General features: G+C 39.1%; 1 protein-coding gene across 13 annotated transcripts in view; it reads left to right on the top strand.

Annotated features, from left to right (window-relative positions):
• KIAA1217 (KIAA1217 ortholog) overlaps window positions 1-22,747 on the top strand; it is a 240,015-nt gene that overhangs the window by 186,773 nt on the left and 30,495 nt on the right. For 10 of the 13 annotated variants that reach the window (XM_087712695.1, XM_087712702.1, XM_087712697.1 and 7 more), the window contains 3 exons: window positions 8,323-8,427; window positions 8,897-8,946; window positions 14,740-14,912. In XM_087712695.1, the coding sequence (XP_087568821.1) occupies window positions 8,323-8,427; window positions 8,897-8,946; window positions 14,740-14,912 (328 nt within the window). The remainder of the gene's footprint in view (window positions 1-8,322; window positions 8,428-8,896; window positions 8,947-14,739; window positions 14,913-22,747) is intronic. The other 3 variants (XM_087712703.1, XM_087712706.1, XM_087712705.1) reach the window with 1 other exon arrangement.

Here is a 22,747-nt window from a genome sequence, read left to right on the forward strand (position 1 = left end):
ATATTACACCAAATTAAGACTTCCCAACATAATATAAAGCTGTATCCTCAAAGAAAAAAGAAAAGTTCTCTTTATAGAAATGTACTATATTTTAATGATATAATTCATAGGATTTCCTTCAATGTATATTTTAATTGTTTGTTAAGAAGATGACTGGGTTGTTTTTATAATCTAAAACTAATAACAGGAGAATAAGCAGTTTTATCTGATATTTACTTGTCGGATTCAGCACTACATTTTCTTCATTATAAAGTCAAGATGGGATTTTCCTTTCTTGACTATAACAATTGCCTATTCCAGCTACTAAAAAGTTCAAATTTACGTACAAGAATTTAGCATTTTGCTGTTTACTCATTTTGAATGGAGAAAGTGAATACTTTTTTTTTCTTTTTACCATCCTTTAATTCCTTGATTTGGGGTGGATTTGGGGAGACTGGATGGAGCTGAGCATTTACTGGCCAGATGCCCTTCCTCACGCCTACGCAGAGTTTACTGCAGATATTTTCTCTTTGTGCCTGATAAATATCTGCCACTGCCTAGGATTGAACTCTCAACCTTCTGAGTGGGAGGTTAGCATCTTCACCACTAGGCCACCAGTGGTGAAAACACTTGCCTCCCACTCAGAAGGTCAAGATGTGAAAGAGAATATATTACCATAAAAGAGTTGATATATTATTTATCTTATGAGAAAAAAATAAAAACTATCTCAGAAATTATGAAGGAAAGCTTATGAATATTGCTAAAATACTCATTTTCATTATTTTCAAATCAATTCTTCATAAGACACAAAAGACCTTTTTATTCAGCCTTGCTTTGTGTTTTCAGAAACACATTTATATTATTCAGTCCTGTTTGTTCTCGTTAGCAGAAAAGAAAAAAAATGTTGTATTTTTAATTCATTTACTGAAGCAAAGTTTTCAGGAAAGGGGTAGAAAACACTCAATATGGAGACCTCAACCATACATATGGTTGAGAGTCACCATCTATGGTGAAATGATAGAAGAGTTGTTCCAGAGAAAACAAAGTGTTTGAGTAAATTGAAAGGTAAATTTTATCGAAGTATTATTTCCATTTTTCTTCCATCACCTGCAAAAGGGGATCCAATTTTTAGTGATGGCAATGGCCTAGGCATGGACAAATATATCTTTTAGAACAGGAATTTCCAACCTTGGCAACTTTAAGACTTGTGGACTTCAACTCCCAGAATTTCTCAGAACTTTGGGAGTTGAAGTCCACAAGTCCTAAAGTTGCCAAGGTTGGAGACCCCTGTTTTAGAAACAAGGAGAATCAAACTGAATTTTAAATATTTATTACAGTTGTTAGGTCAACAAGCTCCATGGGCATAACTGGCAGGTCTGCTGCTCAGCCATTAGACTGAGCCAGCCAAGCCAGCAGCTGCTGGTTGAGATGTTCCAGTTAACCCTATCTATAATATGCTTATTTAAATAACTTGTATGAAAGGTGTGAAATAATTTTCTAGGATCACGGAAGCTTCTAAAAAAGTTTAAAAAAAAAGAAACCTAGCACATCTGTTCCTGCTGTTGACTTTGGCTGAACATAAAATAACCAAAATATACTCTATGGAGCGAAAGAATTATTAAAATGTGAGGTAGAATATTTGAGGCATGTCACTAGAAAAGAGATATAAAAGAGATATAATCCACAATGCATGTTAATAATCGATCATGTTTCAGATGTTTCACTTCAATTTCATCCCTCCCCATCTTTCTTTGGTCATTTCCTTGTAGCTGTTCCAGTTCAAAGATATTCCTCACTTATGAACTGCAGTATTTTACAAATGTCAACCTGAAGATTATGGGAATCAGAAGGTGGGAAAAAGGAAAGAGATTAAATTTCCAAAGCAGGGAATTTGATGGGAAGAAAGTACCTGTCTTATTTGGTTCTCAGACTGCAGAATCAATTAGTGATAAGATCTGGGGTTGGTCTCCCTGCTGTTCTCATTTCTAATCACCAAAGTAACTTAATTCACACACAATGCTAAACCATTTTGTTGTTTATAATTGTGTTTGAACAAGCTTTTCTGCTTTGTTTTTTTATGTGCAAAAGCACTCCTATTACCTGATGTCAGAGGCTCCCATTTCAAACTCTGGGTGATTGACATTTTCCATACTTAGTATGGATTCCAGATTTCTAATGTCATTATTAGGACATTATTGTGCCATTGGCTATTATGGAATAGCAGGGACTGTCTGGGACAATACATTGTTTGGAGGCTTCCTTTAGAAATTGTCTGTGTAATTGCTTGTAGAGCAATTTTGTGTCCATTGAATGCCATCTCTAGCTAACTCTGGCTTTTTGGAGACAATTGCCTCAGATCCCAGAAGTTGATTGCTATTACAGATAGTCCTTGACTTACAGCGGTTCACCTAGTGACTGTTCAAAGTTATAACCTCACTGAAAAAAGTGAACTATGAACATTTTTCACACTTATGACCAAGTGTGACACTTTCACACTTATGACCATTGCAGCAACCCATGGCCATATGATTTACATCCTGACTCATATTTATGACGGTTGCAGTGTCTGGGAGTCATGCGATCACCTTTTGCAATCTTCTGACAAGCAAAACTAATGGGGAAATCAGATTCCTCATTTAATAACTGCAGTGATTCACTTAACAAATGTGACAAGAAAAATTGTAAAATAGAGCAAAACTCACTTAACCTATTTATCACTTAGCAACATAAATTTGGGCTCAATTGTGGTCGTAGGTTGAGACTACCTGTACATTTAACATTGCCTAAGAAGCTTTAAGCAAATCTTATAAAATTATAAAGTGATCAGGAAGTTTACTTGCATTCTTATCAAATTGGCAGTGACAAATAGAGCTTCTCAACATAAAGACTTGTGGGCCAAATGCCGCACAGGGTAAACCTCTAGGGTTCTACCACAAAACCGCGGATGACAAAATCGCGGTCGACAAAAGCGCGTATGTGACGTCATCACAGCGCGACGAAAAAGATCGAAAAATGTAAAAATAAAGCTAAAACCTTCCCCTAACCCCCCCCAAACCTAACCCTAAACCTAACCCTTAACCTAACCCTAAACCTAACCCTAAACCTAACCCTTAACGTAACGAAAAACCTAACGCTAACCCTTAACCTAACGCTAAACGTAACGCTAACGCTCTAACCCTAACCCTAACCCTTAACCTAACCCTAACCCTAACCCTTAACCTAACCCTTACCTTTATGTGAATCGGCTTGCTGTAATTTAATTTTTATTTCAATTTTTCGATCTTTTTCATCGCGTTGTGATGACGTCACATACGCGATTTCGTCGACCGCGCTTTTGTGGAACGCGCTTTTGACGGGTCACGAACCTCTAGAGTTCCCTGTTTTTCCAAAAAAAGCTTTTGTAGTTGTGGTGCCTTTTAGGAAGATTCTTTGGAACTCAAACAATTGCTGTGAATTCATATGGAAATCAACTTCAAAAACACAATGTTTTCAAAATTTTAATGCAATCATATAATATAGGAAAGGAGTTTGATTAGCAGTGGTATGATGTGGCAAATGCAAAGCAGATGCAAATTCTAGTGTTTTCACAGACTGCCAATCTCTTCAAAGCAAGTCCTGAAACTGACAGATGTGATACTCTACAGATATGTTTTAACACCAAGTCCCAGAACTCCTAGCTACCGTAAATTGGGAAGAGTCTTTAGGGCATCGGGTTCAACTCTAATTTAAAAAAACCCTACAACCAAAATATCTATAGATGTTTATTGCCAACCATGAGCTGAGGTTAACATCAGAGGAAAGATTAAATTAGTCTGTATTTGATCCAATTATTCTAACTGGTGGTGGATAGATGGAATAAGTATTGTCCTGGCCAAACTCTCACTACATGGCAAAACATAACCTTTGTTCCTAAGTCAATATTGCTTCATCCCCCTATTATTCTCTGAGAAGCTCTCCAATTAGACCATGGAGGTACCTAATAATGATTTTTATTAGGATAAAAAATAAAAATTGAAAGCTTCATAATTACTGCAAATAGCCTTCTGTAAATTTTATGTTATCTTTCAGAAAATATCACACATCTTGGTTTAATCAGAGCTCAATCACTCCAAAACTAGTGAACATGTAAACTTGAATAGAAGATTGTACAATTGATATTCTAGTTTATGTCTCTATCAACATGATTTGTATTGTTGTCAGTGTAGATATAAAAAAGGAAAAGAAAAGTCTAAAAAGTTCCCAACATGGCCCTTTAGATTTCCCAATAGTACCCCCATAACTGCAGCAATTTAATCCATTCAATTTGCTGATTGTTGTCCATTTCTTCTGTCTTCTCAAGAAAGCGAAGTCTTCATATCATGTGTCCAATTGTATAATATATAGAGTATAATGAATAATTTTGATTGTTTTAATTAAAAAAAGCAGTGGTGTGAAAGTTCTAAATTTGACTTCCTCCTTTGAATTTAAAGCCTAATCAATCTAGCCCATTATTGAAACTTCAGAAATGGTCTTCTTTTCCAAAGGAAACATTTTTACATGCCATCAGCAAAACAGTGAAGGCAGGAAGGAATAAAGGAAACAGTGAAAGTGAGGCAGAATAAATCTGCTTAAGAAGTAGGAAAAATATTCAAAATTTGCTCCACCATCTAGAATGAAATGTGTTGCTTCAGTTCTTCCCTACCACTTGGGACTGACCATCTTCAATCTTCATTGGAAAGACAACAGACTTAAGGAACACTGCTCCATATTGATCTTCAAAATTATTTCAGATTTTGCATGATCTAAAACAAGAATGACAATGTTCTGTCCTTTCTTAATATGCTACTTAATCTTAGCTGATAGAGGCTACTTCTACTATGGTGCTTCATTCTTTGATCTCATAAATTTTCATTTCTCAGCCTGAAGGAATTTTCATACCAACCTCAAAGGTGCCTCATGAAAGAGGAAGGTATTTTTGATGGTATGCTACTGCAGCCAATAAAAGTGTATTTGGATTTTGATCAGCAACTTTTTATGTTTGACTTGGTGTCAAAACAGTTGACAGCTCCTGTTTATCAGTGGTAGCCTTCAGGCATTTAAGCTTTTGGAACTGTGATAATGGGCAAGGCACCTACAGAGCAGTAGTAGGATATGACCAGTATGCCCTGTATGGGCATACTGGTGCCTGCTGGGATCACCAGGTACCATTCTTGTACGGTGCTCTGGATGGCCCACCTGCCGTCCTTATCTATATTTAACCAATTGGGGCTTCTGTGCACAGAGTGTACAGCACCTGTGCGATGCTCTGCCGAGCAGCTGGAGCGTCGCAGAGCATCACAGGCAGTAAGTACGCATGCATGTGCTGCACATGTGCATGTGGTGGACGCCTGGCCCCGTTCCACCATACCAGTTGCAACGGGATCTGGAACCCACCACTGCTACAGGATCAAGCCAACCACTCTGTCTGAAGCCCTTTGGTTCTGATATAACCCTTACCTTGGGATGAGTAGCAATTGGAAAACTAGATCTCTTTCCTGTTGCATAGATAAACATGGTTATAAATCCATTTCTCCCTTTCCCACCAACCCCCTGGGAAACCAACTATGGATTGAAGGGGAGATCCTTGCCCTATCTCAGGTCTGGCTAAATTATAAGAAGCAGAAGAATCAGTAGTTCAACGAAGTTGAGGGAGGAACTAGAAGGCGACAAGTCAATTCCAGGATTAAAACTTTATGAAAGATATCAAGGGAGGAGAGAGAGTTCTACCTATAACACCATTTTTTAAAAAAAAATCTAACATAATTATAGCCATAACTAAACACCACTATTTCCATCCTTACCTGAAGCAGCCTCCTCATTGAGAAGGTTAAGCAATTCCCTCTAAGCATATACTTGGATTTAAGGGGCCAGTTACAGGACAGTTCACTATGACCACTGATCTGGATAGTAAGAATTGGATTAACAGGCTTTTCTATATTTCATTGTTCCAGACAGTGAGAGCTAAGTTTGATGGAACTCAGGAGTCCAAGTTGGAAATGAAACTTTTTTGGAGAGCATTTGGGACTTAATGATTGATTTCAAATTGTTTTATTTTTGGGTATTTCAGGGATTTTTTCATTATTTTGTTTTGTCTACAGATCTTTTAATTATTCCTGTAGAACTGCCAGCAATCCTGTGGGATTGCAGTGGAGTATAAGCATAAATAACTGTTGATGTTATCTGATTTGGTAATGGAACATCTGCAAGAAAACAACCAACTGCAGAGATCACCAAGAATCCAAATATCAATAAATAACTCTCATCTAGTCAGCATCTGGATTTTTGCAGCCTAGTTCTGGTAGCCATATGTGAATTGCAGTGCAAATGCTGGAGACCATCAGGTTTAATTTAGAAAGTTCCAAGTGCATCTCCATTTATGAGGAAAGATTTTTTTTAAAAAAACCTTCTCAGCTATGATCCTGGAAAGCCTCCACCAGCCAAACTAAATAAAAATGGTTAGGGGTATATGTCAGTGCCTACAGTACCTTGCTCTATACTGGATCAGAACGTTTTGTTCATCAGTTACATTTGTGCGACTATTTCTTCAGGGAACTCATATTTTGAAGGTTCATGTCTGCCTGAACAACAATTTTTGACTGATCAAGGATTTGAATGAGGATTTCCCTACTCCCCATGCAACATTTTGACCATGACAATATTTGATTTCCAAAATTCAAATGATTCTGAACTATAACTCCCAGTATCCCCATCTAACATAGCTAATGATGAGGACTTCTGGGAATACTTGTTCAGTAACATCTGGAAAGCTACAATCCTTAAACTCTTGGGTGTCAGAGTTGGCAAATACTTCTTTTCTGCTTGAGGCCTTGAGAACTGTTGGGAGTCGGACTAGATCAGGGGTGTCAAACTCGTTTTCATTGAGGGCCACATCGGGGTTGTGTTTGACTTCGGGGGGGGCAGGAGAGATGTGGCCAAGGGCATGGCCAGCTCAATGTCATTCGTGTCAGGAAGCGCCTATGGTGGCCTCAGTGTTCTGCCAGTGAAAACAGGCTTCTCAGTTCCGTTTTCGGCTGTGACAGCCTCCTGCAACTGTCTGCCAGGGAAAATGGAGCTTGGGAGGGCTGCCCGCAGCCATCACGAGTTCCATTTTCCCTGGCAATGGCACCACAGGCCTATCCTTTGCTGTTTCCAGGGCAGCCCCGCGGGCCTTGAGTTTGACACTCCTGGACTAGATAATTCCAGTTTATCTGGTTTAAACAAGACAGCTTTAGAAGACAATAAAAGAAAATAAATGCCAATGAGTATAACTGAGACAGAACTAGTATTTTATCCAATATTGATTCATCTAAAAAAGAAAAGGGTCAGGAGCAAGTATAGAAGTATAACTTGGTGCTATGGCTGCTATAGCTCCTGCTCAAACATCTTTCCTCCATGCTCTGTCACTGAATGAGAGAATGGCATCATTTCAATATTATTCTATCTATATTTTCATTATGCAGTGAACAATTTTATTGCATAATGGCTGACTGTAAAGTAAGAGCATGCAATAAAAATATTTGAAATGTTCTCCTTGTAATTGTAGCCATCTCTTTTCATAGTTGGGTTTATTTAAACTTTGATTCCTTGAAATGAGGCAAATAAGACTTGGGGGGCGGCGGCAGTGCAAAACAGGAGGAACCCAGTCAAGGGTTTGTGACATGAGTTTAAGGTAGGGAGTGCAAGAACGTGAAAAGATGTGGGTGATTCTTCGCTTTGAAGAAAGAAATTCTTAGTCATAAAGAGGAAGCAGCAAAAGCAACCAGACATAGAAAATGGGCCAAAAAAACCCCCAGCTAAAATAGCATAGACCTGTGTTTCTCAGTCTTGGTAATTCTAAGATGTATAGATTCCAATTCCAAGAATTCCGCAGCCAATTTTAAGGAATTATGAGAGCTGAAAGACAACTTATTTTAAATTTGCCAAGGTTTATGAAAGCTATCATAGCAGGATAGAATTTTTTTAAAAAAGGTTTAAATTTCTGATTGGTTCATTTGTCAGTATTCAAATATTGACAAATATGTATTGACCTTGTTGGATGGGAATTGTGGTGTCTGATCTCAGCATACATGGAATGTTGTAAGGTCAATGAGATAGCAAGTAGAGCTCATAAGAGTCTGTTATAGTCATAGAGGAATGTTGGGTCTGTGTGTTTGTGTGAGTGTACATAAATCAACTGGCCTTTTGTCACATGATACATGCAAATGGATGTTCACAGATTATAAAAGAAATCCCATGGTAACTTTCTGTGATCCTCATTCCCTTCAGGAAATCAAGTCATGGAAATGACTGTGTTTGGCTTTAACCAAGGATTCTCTTGTCTTACAGAGAGAGGATGCAAGCCATGGAAAAACAGATTGCCAGTTTAACTGGCCTTGTTCAGTCTGCGCTTTTAAAAGGGCCAAATACAAGTAATAGAAAAGATCCTTCTAGGTAAAAAAACCCAAAATGAAATAAAATCATTAAATCTATTTCATTGTAATGATGTTCGTGATCACCATGTGGGGTAGAGGGAATGTCCTAGGACAAATCCTGACCTTGTTGGCTTCACTTGAGTCAAGATTTTCATCTTCACACTTTAGAAAGTTGGATAAAGTAGAAACAACAGTAATTCATGAAGATTTGCCCTATTCTTCTGATTAGTATTTCAATTAACATTTGGTGAAATTCCTCTGTTGGTGGTGGACCTCTACTCTTCTTTAAACCTACCTATTAAAGTGAGATCATAAAACATAGCAAGTAATTAAATTACAAGGTAATCTATATTCTAGTCAGGATGCAATGTAATTTAGATTATAATTATAAGCAAAAGCATTGATAGTTCATTGTTTAAATAGTTTACATTATCTGACAACATTAGGATGATTTTAATATAATTATTATCTACTTTTCTTCCATTTAGTGAGAAGATGGTAAAAATTGTAACTAGTAAGAGCAGTGCTGAGAAGGCAGGTAAGCTTTCTTGTGATGTGATAAGTACAATGGAATTCATTTTACCTTAAATGAAATTCTGGGAATCATGATAAAAATTTGAATGTCTCATAATACTTTCAACTGTTATGAATCTGGCCAAGGAGCTAAGGAAATTCATGAAATTGGAGGCAAAGCAAGATATTGTTTTTGTTAACGATGAAGTATTCTAAGATGATAGTCTTTTGCAATACTGAGATTAATTGTTTAGTTTGTTTTCTTCTACAGCTCTGTGTTTAATTTGTATGAACAAGCATTGCAAAGACACTGTAAGTCTGTAATGCTTTTTGTCCAAGGAAACATAAAATTCCACTTTGGATTCCTGTGTTTTTGGGACAGTTACGATGAAATGTAGTGACATTAAGAGTGAATTCAAGCAAAATCGTTTTTATTATATTGCCCAGTCTATTTCCCCCTCAGAATGCAAGAGTATATAAAATGTTGGTCTGCGAAGAAAAGAGCACAAATTGCTCAACCTCATAGCCCCCAGAACTGTCCTGTGTCCTCAGGGAGTGTTTTACAATATACAATACCAGGCTGATAAAGAATTCGGGCATGTGAAATAATTAACTCAACCTATTAGTCCAATGCCCATCTTTCTTGAACAAGCGTAGAGCTGCTTTTCTAACCCAGTGAAGAGTTACAACATCTTGAGGTGTTTCAGAAAATGTGTTATCCTTTTTTTTTTTTTTTTTTACAAGTGATAAATGGGAAGAAGTGCTTTCTGGGAAAATACTTTCAAGAACTTCAGCCTGCTATTTATTTGCTATCACTAGACCTGGCATTTGAATGTGTCTCCTCAGAAACATTATAAGGCCTATCAAAGTTGACAAAATTAACTGTTTTAATTAGAGAAGAAAACATATCCCACTTTGTTTCTATCTGGAACTTCTTAGTGCTTGAGAAAGAAAAAGAAAGAAATTTTAACTTTGGGTTTTGCTGACTAAGCTAGTTTTGAGACCCAGTTGGTACAGCAATCCCCAATTTTTCTGGCTCCACAGACTGACGGCTGCAGTGGTAGGAGGAGGGGATAATTTCACGTGTGCAACCTAGATCCCGTGCATGCACAAATGAAGCTTTCTGTGCTTGCCTACCACATCCAGTTCCCAACAGGAGTTGGTCACCCGTTGTTTAATGGTTAGACCAGGCTAAAGACCAGGAGTTCCAATCTCACTTTAGTCATGAACGACAGTCCCTCTTTTTCCATCCAAACCGCCTTACAGGGTTGTGGTGGGGAAAATAAAAGGAAGGAGGAGTATTAGACACCTTTAACACTTTGAATTATTTGTAAAAATAAAAAAGGTGGGATATAAATAAAATAAATAAAGAAGAGAGAGAGAATCCTTATAGCATTGATAGTGAACCTTTACAGCACTAACTGTCCAAACTGGAATGTGCATGCATGCTGGAGAGCCGGAAACCCAAAGACCAGCTGGTTACTGGTGCTCCAGCGCTCATGAAGACCAGCTGGTGTGCCAGAAACCAAAAGAGCAGCTGGCGACGGCACATGTGCCCATAGAGATGGCTCTGCATGCCACAGGTTCACCATCAGGGCCTTCTAGAAATGGCTAGTACCTGTTAATTTGGCAAAGTTGAAGCTGCAGTTTTAATTTGTATTTTACTGCACTGAAAAAGTTGGAAGTCAGTTCTTTCCCTTCCCATTTTCTTACAATTTTTATTTTGGTTGTATTTTACACCATGATAAATTCCAATAGAAGAGGAGGGAATGACTTCTAAAAGAGACTGCATGAAGGCATCTATGCTGAATGTTGTTTTCTAGCCTCCTGGAAAAATAGCATACCCAAGCCTTGAGCTCAGGCATTATATTTCTCTGTCTCTGTTTCTCTCTGTCTCTCTCTCTGTCTCTGTCTCTCTCTGTCTCTGTCTCTGTCTCTCTCTGTCTCTGTCTCTCTCTGTGTCTCTGTCTCTCTCTCTCTCTCTCTCTCCTCTCTCTTCTCTTTCTTGTGTCTGCAGAGCTGCCTCCAAACATGGCATTGCCCAAGGTTACATGTTTGAAGAGGCAGGCACAACCGGGCGGGTGTGGTATGCTAGAAAAGAATCTACATCTGCCATTTTCATTTCTCCCATGAAAGATTACGTAAGAGTCCTTTTTATACCACTGAAGCATCATCCAGAACAACATGCCAATATGACCTATTGCAGAGAAACGGGCTATTTCCCCTCACCTCATTTTCCCCTTTCAAGACAGGCAATTCCTTCAAAAGCTTAATTGCTTGACAAGAAAACTATCCTTCAGTTTTATTTATTATTTTTTGTATTGTTGGAATCAAGCCCATCTGCAACTTCACTGATGTTCAAAATTTTGAAACAATGGAAAGCCAAGGCAGGAAGAACAGTTCTGTGCTATGTTTAGGTTTCCTTTAAAACTAAATATAGTGAGGTTTGGGGCTTGAATTGAAAAATAAAAGTATGACCTAACCAGTCAAGAATGAACCCCATTGTAAGAGGGTTTAAGATTTTCCCAGGGAACCACTCAGCAGCATGCCCTGCCCAATTCTGGATTTCAACTAATAATGAGGAAAGTAATGGAAGAAAATAATATGAAAAGAAAATGAATTATTCAGAACAAAGATATGTTTTTCATGCTCTAACAATAGCAAAAAATAATAACCCTTGGACGGAGGGGGGAAGCACTTTGATTCCATACAGAAAGGACTAGTTTCTCCTTTAATTCTATGTCTAACTTCATGATTTAGCATTTTTTTTAAAGAAAAGTCTGTTAGTCTGAAAATGTAATGCTTTCTCCTTTTGAATAGGTCAATATTAAAAACTTAGTTTTTCTTCTTAAAGGTTTACAAAATCAGGTAAACTTAAGATATAGCTAAAATTACAGGTTTTATTTATATGTTGTTATGTATTTTCTTATGGTTTAAAGTTTTCCTTTCTTTCTGTTCTTGTGTGTATTTTATTTTTGTGTAAATGTGTATATTGTTTATTTTTAGATTATTTTATGTAGGTCTAAATTGTTTATTTTTATTTTATGAATGTCGGTTTGAAAATGACTCAATAAAAAGCATAAGGGTTTTGTCAAAAATAAGAAGAAAAATTATTATGCCACTAAAGGGATTGGTATAAGCCATAGTTAGGTCTTAATGTAGGTTATCAGTTCTTTTTTTTCTTCCATTTTCATAGCTGTTCCTGGTTTGTATTTCTATGGGTTATTTAGAGCAGTGTTTCTCAATCTTAGCAACTTGATGATGTGTGGATTTCAACCATCAGAATTACCCAGCCAGTAAGTTGGGGGATTCTGTCAGTTGAAGTCTACACTTCTTACAGTTGCTAAAGCAGAAAAAGGCTTCCTAAGAGGTTGAGGTGGTGTGGGGTGTTAAAGAGAACAATATCAAGAATATAAATATCAGGAAAGAAGAACAAACTTTATCATCATGCTAAAATGTAGCGGCAGGTGGTAAGTAAAAGACACAGCTCTGCCTGCAGATTAAACCTATACTCCCTCAAGCTAAAAGATATATTCTCTGATTCCACCTATTGCTAATTTCTCTTTTTAGTGTGCAGTGCTTCTTTTCCTCTGGATGGGTTCATGTTAAATTGCAATCTATGAAATGAACCTGGGCTTGTGTAATACCATAATTCATAAACCAAGTGGATAGACACTCCAGAAATTGGACCTCGACCAAATCCAATTCTTACAAGTTTCACTTTGACTTCATATAACATGTGATTCTAGCCCATGTGTTTTCTCTTCTTACACTGAATTTGAATCTGCTCATTATTAGCTCATTATTATTATTATAAGCTAATAAGCTCATTATTAGCTTATTCGTAGATTTTTCACGGGTGTAGGTATGCTGGTCTTGTTGTATTCGGGTCTTTTTCCATGTAAGATTGAGATTGTCTTGGCAACATTTCAGCAAGGTCTCACTCGCCATCCTCAGGCTGGTGTTTTTGGCTTAAAGTGTGGCCAGAGCTGCCATCTTTCTATCACCCCCCCCCCGCCAAGATTTATAGAAAGACGGCAGCTCCGGCCACACTTTAAGCCAAAAACACCAGCGAGTGAGACCCCACTGAAACGTTGCCAAGACAATCTCAATCTTACATGGGAAAAGACTTGAATACAATGTTTTGGCGAGGTTTCACTAGCCATCTTCAAGCTGGTGTTTTCAGCTTCACGAAGCCAATCATGATACAACTACACAGCCAATCAATCCACCTACAGAAAAAAAGCCAGCACTCCACACAACCCCACCAAGATTTATAGAAAGATGGCAGCTCCAACCACACTTTACTCACACAACCATGAAGCTGAAAATACCAGCCCAAAGATGGCGAGTGGGACCTCATCGAAACGTTGCCAAAACAATCTTACACAGGAAAAGACCAGAATACATCAAGACCAGCATAGATAGATAGATGGAGAGATAGAGATAGATAGATAGATAGATAGATAGATAGATAGATAGATAGATAGATAGATAGATAGATAGATAGATAGATGATAGATACATAGATACATAGATACATAGATACATAGATAGATCACTTTTGTCCGAAGGTGAAGGCACTGTGTGTTGTGCTGCTTCCTCTTGTTTTTTCTTATAACATTACCTCCATCGGGTTGAGTGGGCTGAGAATATGTGAATGGCTCTAAAATCATTCAGGGAGCTTCTGTACCTAAGGATGGACTACAAGATGACTTTAAGTCCCAACACCTTAACTATAAAACACAAGAGACTAGCCCCAATGAAGGAAAGAACCAATTTATATTATTAAGTAACAGTAACTACAGTATTTTCCTTTGTGTGTGTTTCTGTGTGTACGTGTGTATATGTGCATATACCGTATTTTTCAGAGTATAAGATGCACCCTTTTCCCTCAAAAAAGAGGGTGAAAATCTGGGTGCATCTTATGCACTGAATACAGCATTTTTTGCCTCCCAAAACCCTGCCCCTTCACCAAAACAGCCAGGCATAGCCTCTAGGAAGCTTTTAGAGAGCTCCTGGGGGCCGGGGAGAGCAGAAATGAGCAAAAAACAACCCGCTTTTTGCTCAATTTTACCCCTCAGGAGCACTCTATAAACTTCCTAAAAGCTATCCATGCCCTTTTTTAAAAACAAAAAACAGGCCTGTTTTTGCAAAAAATCTGCCATCCCCCCCCCCCCCCCCGAGCACTCTGCAAGTGCCTTAAAGGCTATTCATGCCTTTTTGGGGAGGGAAATTGGCCCGTTTTTGCAAAAAACATGCCATTTTTGGGAGGTTTGCAGAGCACAAAAACTTTTTTTTATTTGCCTCTTCAAAACCTTGGTGTGTCATATTCTGGTGCATCTTATACTCCAAAAAATACGGTGTGTGTGTGTGTGTTTGTGTGTGTGTGTGTGTGCGCGCACACACACACACACATACAACATACATACATACATACATACATACATACATACATACATACATACATACATACATGGCTTGCACCAAGCAAAAATATTTAGACTTATTTATAGATGATAGTGAATTTGTTGTTGATTAGATTTCATCAAATATCTGAGCAGAAAAAAAACCCAGGTTTGTTTACATTATATATAAATTATCTTTTGACAATTATTCTCTTTTTGTTGTCTCATCTGTTCTCTGTCAACACATTAGTCAACCATTGTGACCCTTATATTCTAATTTCTGATACTGTTTTTACAACATCGAGTTTATTAAGTGATCCATGGGAGCTCTAATTTTTAATGATTGAAAGAGGAGTAGAGAGAGGGAAGTAAGGTTATTAATGGAGTCATTTGCCTATCTTTATTTTTAGGATCTACTCATGACTTCACTGGGAAGAGTTCATTAGCAGAAGTTGAGATTTCCAGTAAAAGCCCCCGCCATTCTCTTCCATCAAATTCCGCAGCCATGCAATTCAGTCTCCTTAACATGAAACGCAACGTATCTGATCTCCGTCTTCAGCTTCTCCAGATCAGGCAGTTACAGGTATTGTTATATTAGAGAAAGCCTCCAGAGAGGTGAAAGCATATCTGTGTTTGCATTTTCAGACCCATACACAAACCAAATCTTAGTTACATTTGAAAATTCCCTTTTTCCTAATTTTGTAGTATACTTTGCCAAAATTACCCATGTTAGAAAATTATTTGCCATCATTATGTATGTGATGTAAAACTGCTGAGGAATATACTTTTTGAAATGGGTACCAAAATGCAAACACATTTTAGTTTGAACTTCTTTAAAAAAAAAACAACAGAGGTAGTCATGGTGGCATAAGCCTCAGAGAAATTTAGTAGAACACTTATGAATGTGCCATTTTTTTAAAATTCTACAAAGTTTATGCTGTTTTTCTGTAACAAATTAAGCAGATACCCCTCTGAAAGTTACTCTGAATACTCTTTCAAATTATTAGTACAAACATCAGATTAAATGTTTGTTCGTAAAGGAAGGTAAGATCAATAGAGCAACAGTCACAAACCATAAAGATGTAGCTAAGCCTTACTTATTCTTATGAATAAATCTTTTAAAAGGATAATGATACAACGGACTGGTGAAAATTGAAGTTTACCCTTTATTCATCTCACCAACCTGACAACGTATGTTATTATATCATCATGTTTATAAAGCTTAGAACGTTGCCTATTTTAAAAAAAAGAAGGCATACATTTTAAGGATTTCGAAGAGTGATAGTACAGTCTTTAAAATATGCATTGTGCAAGTCTGCTTTTGGTTTTTATTTTGATTAGGGCAAGTTCGTATTGTAACAGGATCTAGGAGTCTTAGTGGACAATCATTTAAATATGAGCCAGCAGTGTGCTGCAGTTGCCCCAAAAGCCAATGTACTCCTAGACTTCATCAACAGAAGAATAGTATTAACATCAGTGAAGTATTAGTACCATAATATATTGTTTTCATAAGACTACGCTTGGAATACTGTGACCAATTCTTTTGTCTATTATCACCACAATGGATAAAAAGAGACTTTTTCTAAAGAGTGCAGAGAACAGCACAATAGATTAAAAAATACTCTAGAAAAAGAAGAGCAATAAAGATATTTAGGGATCCAAAAGCTAAAATGTATGATGGCTGGTTTCAGGAACTAGTCTGAGAAAAAGAACGACTAAGGGTGACCTGATAGCAGTCTTCCAATATTGAGAGGCTGACAGAAAGACAATTGGGGAGGGGGCAATCTAGTCACCAAAGCACCTGAGGAAAAAACAAGAAGTAACGTATGGAAACTTACCAAACAGAAATACAGCCTAGAACTAAGGAGAAATTTCCTGACAGTGAGAACAATTAATCCGTGGAACAGCTTGCCTTCAGAAGTTGTGGAAGCTTCATCACTAGTTGTTTTTAAGATTTGGACAGCCATTTGTTCAGAATAGTATATTCTGCTTGGGTGGCGGGAATGGAGTAGAGCAGTGGTCTCAAACCTTGGCAACTTTAAGACTTGTGGACTTCAACTCTCAGAGTTCCTTAGCCCGTGGCACAACAAAACCGTGCTACGCAAAATAGCGGAGATTAAATCGCGTCGCTAAAGCCGCGATGTCATCACCGTGCATCATCACCGCTGCGACAACAGCGCGGCGACAGAAGGGCGTTCTACATGCTTCGTTCTTTGCCTCCAAAGGTAGCCCTCCTCCTCCAGCTGACAGCGGCAGCGGGCACGGGGCAAAGCGGGCTGCCCAGCAGCAGCAGCCCACAGGAAGGGTCCAGCTCATGCTTCGTTCTTTGTCTCCAAAGGTAGCCCCCCTCCTCCAGCTGACAGCGGCAGCGGGCACGGGGCAAAGCGGGCTAGCCAGCAGCAGCAGCAGCCCACGGGAAGGGTCCAGCTCAGCCGCGGGAGGCAGCAGGAAGCCCGTGGGGGGCCCAAGCGGGGCCGCCGACGCTGGCGGCAGAGGAGGACGCGGCAGCGGCTGAGGCTCTCCCGGGGCCGGCGAAGAGGGCTTGCCTGGCGGAGGCAGGCTGCCCTCTTCTTCCTCAACAACATCTCCTTGGACGGGTGGCCACCGCCGCCGGGCAAGCCCGCTTTGCCAGCCCCAGGAGAGCCTCAGCCGCTGCCTGCCCTGCCTCTTCCTCCGGGGGAGGCACCAGCGGCGGACGCCGACCATCCACGGAGATGTTGTTGAGGAAGAAGAGGGCGGCCTGCCTCCGCCGGGCAAGCCTGCTTCGCCGGTCCCGGGAGAGTCTCAGCCGCCGCCGCTGCCGTGTCCTCCGCCGCCGCCAGCGTCGGCGGCCCCGCTCGGGCCCCCCGCGGGCTTCCTGCTGCCCCCCGCAGCTGAGCTGGACCCTTCCTGCGGGCTGCTGCTGCTGGGCAGCCCGCTTTGTCCCGTGCCCGCTGTCGCTGTCAGCTGGAGGAGGAGGGCTACCTTTGGAGGCAAAGAACGAAGCATGTAGAACGCCCTTCTGTCACCACGCTGTTGTCGCGGCGGTACGGTCGTTTTTTTCTTAGCGCTTTGGTCGCCGCAGATTTGCCTCCGCACTTATGTCGGTGCGGATAAGGGCATCGCGGTTTTGTGGTGGAACCCCTTAGCCAGCTTTGCTGGCTAAGGAACTCTGGGAGTTGAAGTCCACAGGTCTTAAAGTTGCCAAGGTTGGAGACCACTGGACTAGAAGACCTCCAAGATCCCTTTCAATTCTGTAATTCTGTATTCTGTAAGGTCATCTAGATTCCTATCTATACTGCCACCTCTCTTGGGTAGTGCTCCTAGATTCCCAAATTCCTGCAGGGGATGAATAATTCACAAGATGTTTCTTTTGATTGGCTTTTTACATTTATCTGAAAACAATGGCAATCAAATCATTAATTTTGTAAAAAAGACAAGGTGAACTATTTAATTGGAATTAATTTATGCTCATTAATGTGTTTTCTTTAGCATTCCTAAACAAATATTAGTTTTTGCCTATTTAGAGCAGTGGTTCCCAATCTTTTTTTGGCCATGCCCCATCTAAGCATCTCTAAAATCCTGATCCCCCCCCCCCCCGTGACATATAATTTTTACTTTACTCAAAAAGTGAACTACTCAAGTGGAGTAAGCCTAAAAGGCCATTAACTTGGTTTAAACAAGGTTTAAATTGCTCACATTAAAAATCAAATCGCCCCCCTCTGGGGTATGGGCCCCACATTGGGAACCACTGATTTAGAGTCTTGGTCTATGTTGGTGCTCTTCTTCTGATTTTTCCAGAAGTTATTTATAGTAACTTAAAATTTAAATTCTTCTTGTTACTTACATTCAAAAATGATCATATCTTATTTAAAATATATTAATATCTTAAAGAAATGTCCCCAAGGTGTTTTCTTTCAAAACACAAGCAGACTTTCTTGTTCTGCTGTAAGACATTTGGCTTCTCATCCAAAAAGCTTCCTTCATTTCTGACTGGATGGTGGAGAATGGAAGGATTTATATACCTTGCAGCCATGCAGTCAAAGAGGACTACCGACCACATGACTGCAAGGAATATAAATCCACCCATTTTGCACCATTCAGCCAGGATTGAAGAAGCTTCTTGGATGAGAAGCCGAACGTCTTTCAAGAAAACCAAAAAGTCCGGTTGTTTTTTTTTTTTTTAAAAGATAGCACCTTGGGGACAACCATGATCTGGATGACTGAGAACCTCCATAGACATGTATATATTTTAAAGAATACAGTGAACTGTGTGGAAAAGAATCTGAGATGCCTTTTTGCTTTAGAGATGTTGAAGTCAACACATTTTTCCCTCTCTTAGTGTACATATGAATATATGTAAGGGCATTTATTCGGTGATCCTCCATAATGTACAAATGTGTGTCTACATGCAGCCAAGGTTGATTCTAAGGACATGTGCTTTCAGTATTCTTCATCATAAACAATAGAAGCAAGAAAGAATAGTTTGTTCTGTTCTTTGGCCGAATGACAATGAAAACAACATGTAAATATTTATGGAAAAGGGCTAAAGGCATCTTAACGACCAGTTGGTTTCATTTGAGTACAAAGCATTGGCCTTTTGTTTTGTTCTGGGGTTGTTTATCTCAGCTTTTGGTCTTCAGTATTTTGTGGACAGGGAGGGAGGGCAGGGTCGTTAAAGCAGAAATGCAAAAAGCCATAATTGCCTATCGATAGTAAGACCATTGTTTGGATCAGTGATTGGGTTAATACGTGGCATAATTAAAAACCTTGGCCTCTGTTGTATGAGAAAGAAGGTTAAATCACTAAATGCTTTCCCAGTTCTCTTTCTCTAGCCAACCTGTAATTTGCTTAGAAGATCAATAATGATGCATCTGACGGTGGTTTCCAAAAGTAGAATAGAAGTAATAAAGAGGACTTTCATAGTCTGAAACAGTACATAATAATAAGCTCTTCTATGAGTACAAACACCTACTCATGAGTTGATCAGCGAAAGCTTCAGGTTTGTGACTGTAATGAAGCCTAGAATTCTCTTCATAAAAGATGATAGTCATAAGTTGAGGCATCCGTGTGACTGATCCAATTTTATGATATTTTTTTTGCAGTAGTTGTAAAGCAACTATGGCTGTCATTAAGTAAGTCAATACATTCCTATGGGCATTTTTTGCTGAAAAATGGCTGACAAGGTTGGTGGGGGAGGGTTGAAAATCACATGACTCTACAACACTGCAACCAGCTTAAAAGTGACTGGTTATTAAGCAAGGACTACCTATATTATAGAAACAAAAAGTACTGTAATCAGTTCTTGGAATCTTGCCATATCCGTATGTCAGCTTCATCTTTCTCCTGCCTGTATGTGGGTTAAAAAAAAGTTTGCTGCCCATCCTGGGAGACCTAAAAATGCACTGGTTCTTTTTTAATTGATGGCAAAAATGAACCATCTCTTACATTCCATTAACAAACCCCAAATGGTACTATCAAAGTGCTGGTTTTGTCGTTTAGGTAAGTATTCCTCAATCTCAGAAATGTTAAGGTTTGTGGTGCACTTCAACTCCTTGAATTCTCCAACCAACTATCCTGGCTGGGGAATTCCGGGAGTCAAAAGCCCACTTATCATTGCTGAGGTTGAAAAACATTAGTTTACATTGCAAACATTAAAAAAAAACCTGCATTACGTGCAATCAGATCCTTTGTCTGACTAGTTTAGGTTCCATATTGCTGCATGCTTCCTTTCTAAGTCTGTGGGCAAAGATATTTCCCAGAGCTTGCCCAAGAGAGTATGGTCGGGCTAACTGAACCTGGATAGAAAGTAGCACTACTTTTAAGCTATGGCTTTTCCCAAAGTCAGGAGCTGTTAGAGCTTTGGACCTAGGCTAACAGCTCATCAAGCACTGGTAGTTTATGCTACCCAGCTTTAGGCTACCTTGGGCTTTGGCAGTCACCTGGCAAACCAGTAGCTTCTGCTGCTCAGCTTTTGGCTGCCTTGAGTAGTTGAGGGGAACTCTAAGAAAAGGGAGAAGAGCATGAGGTGCCTCAGGGAGATAGAGAAAGCCTTGGCAGGCCTGAGGTAGGTAGGCTTGGGTTTCCACTAGGCCTCCTAGGGCTTTGTTTACCCCATACTCTGCTTAACACCTGCATGCTCATTTAATAGCTGCATCAGGAAGAGTTTGGGTTGGAGGTTGTTAAATGTGTGTGTTTTGCTTAATGGCTAATCACAACATGTAACCATAATGGATAGGCTCCATTACCATATGTCTAGGACAGTTCTGGAAAGCACCAAGTACAGTTTTCCTTGTTCATGGTATGCAAATCTTTGCTAAGAGTTCTTTGCAAGGAGTCATAAGCAAAATCATTAGGTGCTAATAAAAAAATGAGAGCACTGATTTGGCCATATGTAATCTCAGATTACTGAAATTAAATTATTTCAATGCTCATTTAGAATGACAGTATCATTCTAGGGGCTGCAATGAGACAGTTGAAAAGGAAGGAGGAGACAGAAACAGTATTAGATACAATACTGTACTAAGCTAATCTGAAACTCACCCATATGATCCACTGTAATCTTTCCTTCCTTCCTTCTTAGATAATTGGAAACTGTACAATCTCTTAATTTGAGTTCTAAATCTCAAAACAACCTATGCTTACTTCAATTCTTCATAATATATTTTGTTTGTTCACAAATTTCACCTAGACATATACAAATGTTGCAGATTAAAAAAAACAAACAAGCTTTTTCTTCACAGCTACCCAGAATTTGTGTCATCACTATCTAATAAGAGGCCCTGATGTTTCTATTTTGGGCTTCTGTATAGAGATAATGGGAAAAATGGAAGATGCAAATATAATAATAATAATAATAATAATAATAATAATAATAATAATAATAACAACAACAACAACAACAACAACAATAATAATAATAATAATAATAATAATAATAATAATAGAGAAAGAACATGAAATAATAATAGAGAAAGAACATGAAAAAATCGCAAGATACCAGGACTTAAAAATCGAAATTCAACGACTATGGCACAAACCAGCAGTGGTAATTCCAGTGGTAATTGGCACACTGGGTGCTATTCCAAAAGCACTGGAATTACATTTAAAACAGTTAAAAATTGACAAAATCACCATCAGTCAAATGCAAAAAGCCGCACTGCTTGGATCTGCACGCATATTGCGAAAATACGTTACGACGTCCTAGGTCCCTGGGTGGGGCCCGACTAGTAACCAATGCCAAATCTGACAAAACAACTGGCCGCTGTGATAGAATTGTATAATAATAATTTATCCTGCCTCTATTAACTTTATAACTATCTGAAGGTGGCAAGCATACATAACAGCTATTCCTCCTCCCATTTACCCCACCAGGTCAACTTCTGAGGTGAGTTGGGCTAAGAGAAAATTATTGGCCCAAAATTACCCAGCCAGCTTTCATACCTAAAAGGAACTAAAACTCAAGTCTCCTGGTTTCTAGACCACCACCTTAATCACTACACAAAGTGTCACAGAGCTGACCTTAGACAGCATTACTATGTTCTAAAACTGTCAAGAGCTTAACAGCCAAGAGGGAATGGAAGACCACAATGCACATAAAAAAGGGGCAAGGCCTTGATTACATGGTTGTGGCTTCCATTTTTACTTTTTTGACCAATAAATATACTAAAATCGAATGCATGCTCTTTCTCTCTCACGCGCCGCACACCCACACACACACACACACATTTTTTTATTAGATCCATTCTGAGTCTGCTTCCATTGTTTGGATTCTATTTGTGGTTTTTTTTAATTGCTTTTTCATATTTTTCATTTCATATTGAATGCCTGATCTATCAAAACAAACTATCCATTTGTGCCATTTTCAGGAACAGAAGCTGCTTTGTGTTGTTAAGAGAGTAAAATCTTTTTGGATGCTTATTTGTATCTGTGCCTAGAATTGAATTGTAGAAAACTGTTGCTCAACACACCAGAATGTAATAGATATAACATCCTAGACCCATGATGGCGAACCTATGGTATGCGTGCCTGAAGTGGCACAATCAGCTGTCCTTCACTCATGCAGCAGTGCTGAAGACCAGCTGGCCAGCTGATTGCATATGCCCTCAAACCTGAAAGTTCGGATTTTCTGGAGCACAATCCCTTTGTGCACTTGGCAGTGTCAAAAACTGCCTGTGCATGCACGCTGGCCAGCTGATTGCCGGGCGTGCATGCACTCTAGGACGTGGAAGTTTGGCTTTTCCAGAGCACGGCCTTGACTAGCAAGCAAGTGCAATGTTTCCATGGAACCAAGATTTGCCATCACTGTCCCAGACTGTTTTGCATATAAAGCTAAAGATATTGTATCCATAGCCTATTCAACAAAAAATGTATTCCAAAACCCCACTAATATTAGTCCTTTTAATCAATATTCTGCTGAACTTAGATTTGTACTTTATA

This window comes from Thamnophis sirtalis, unplaced genomic scaffold (assembly GCF_051295495.1).
Source record: "Thamnophis sirtalis isolate CommonGarterSnake01/CBP01778 unplaced genomic scaffold, rThaSir2_p1.2 scaffold_4, whole genome shotgun sequence".
Classification (NCBI taxonomy): Eukaryota; Metazoa; Chordata; class Lepidosauria; order Squamata; family Natricidae; genus Thamnophis; species Thamnophis sirtalis.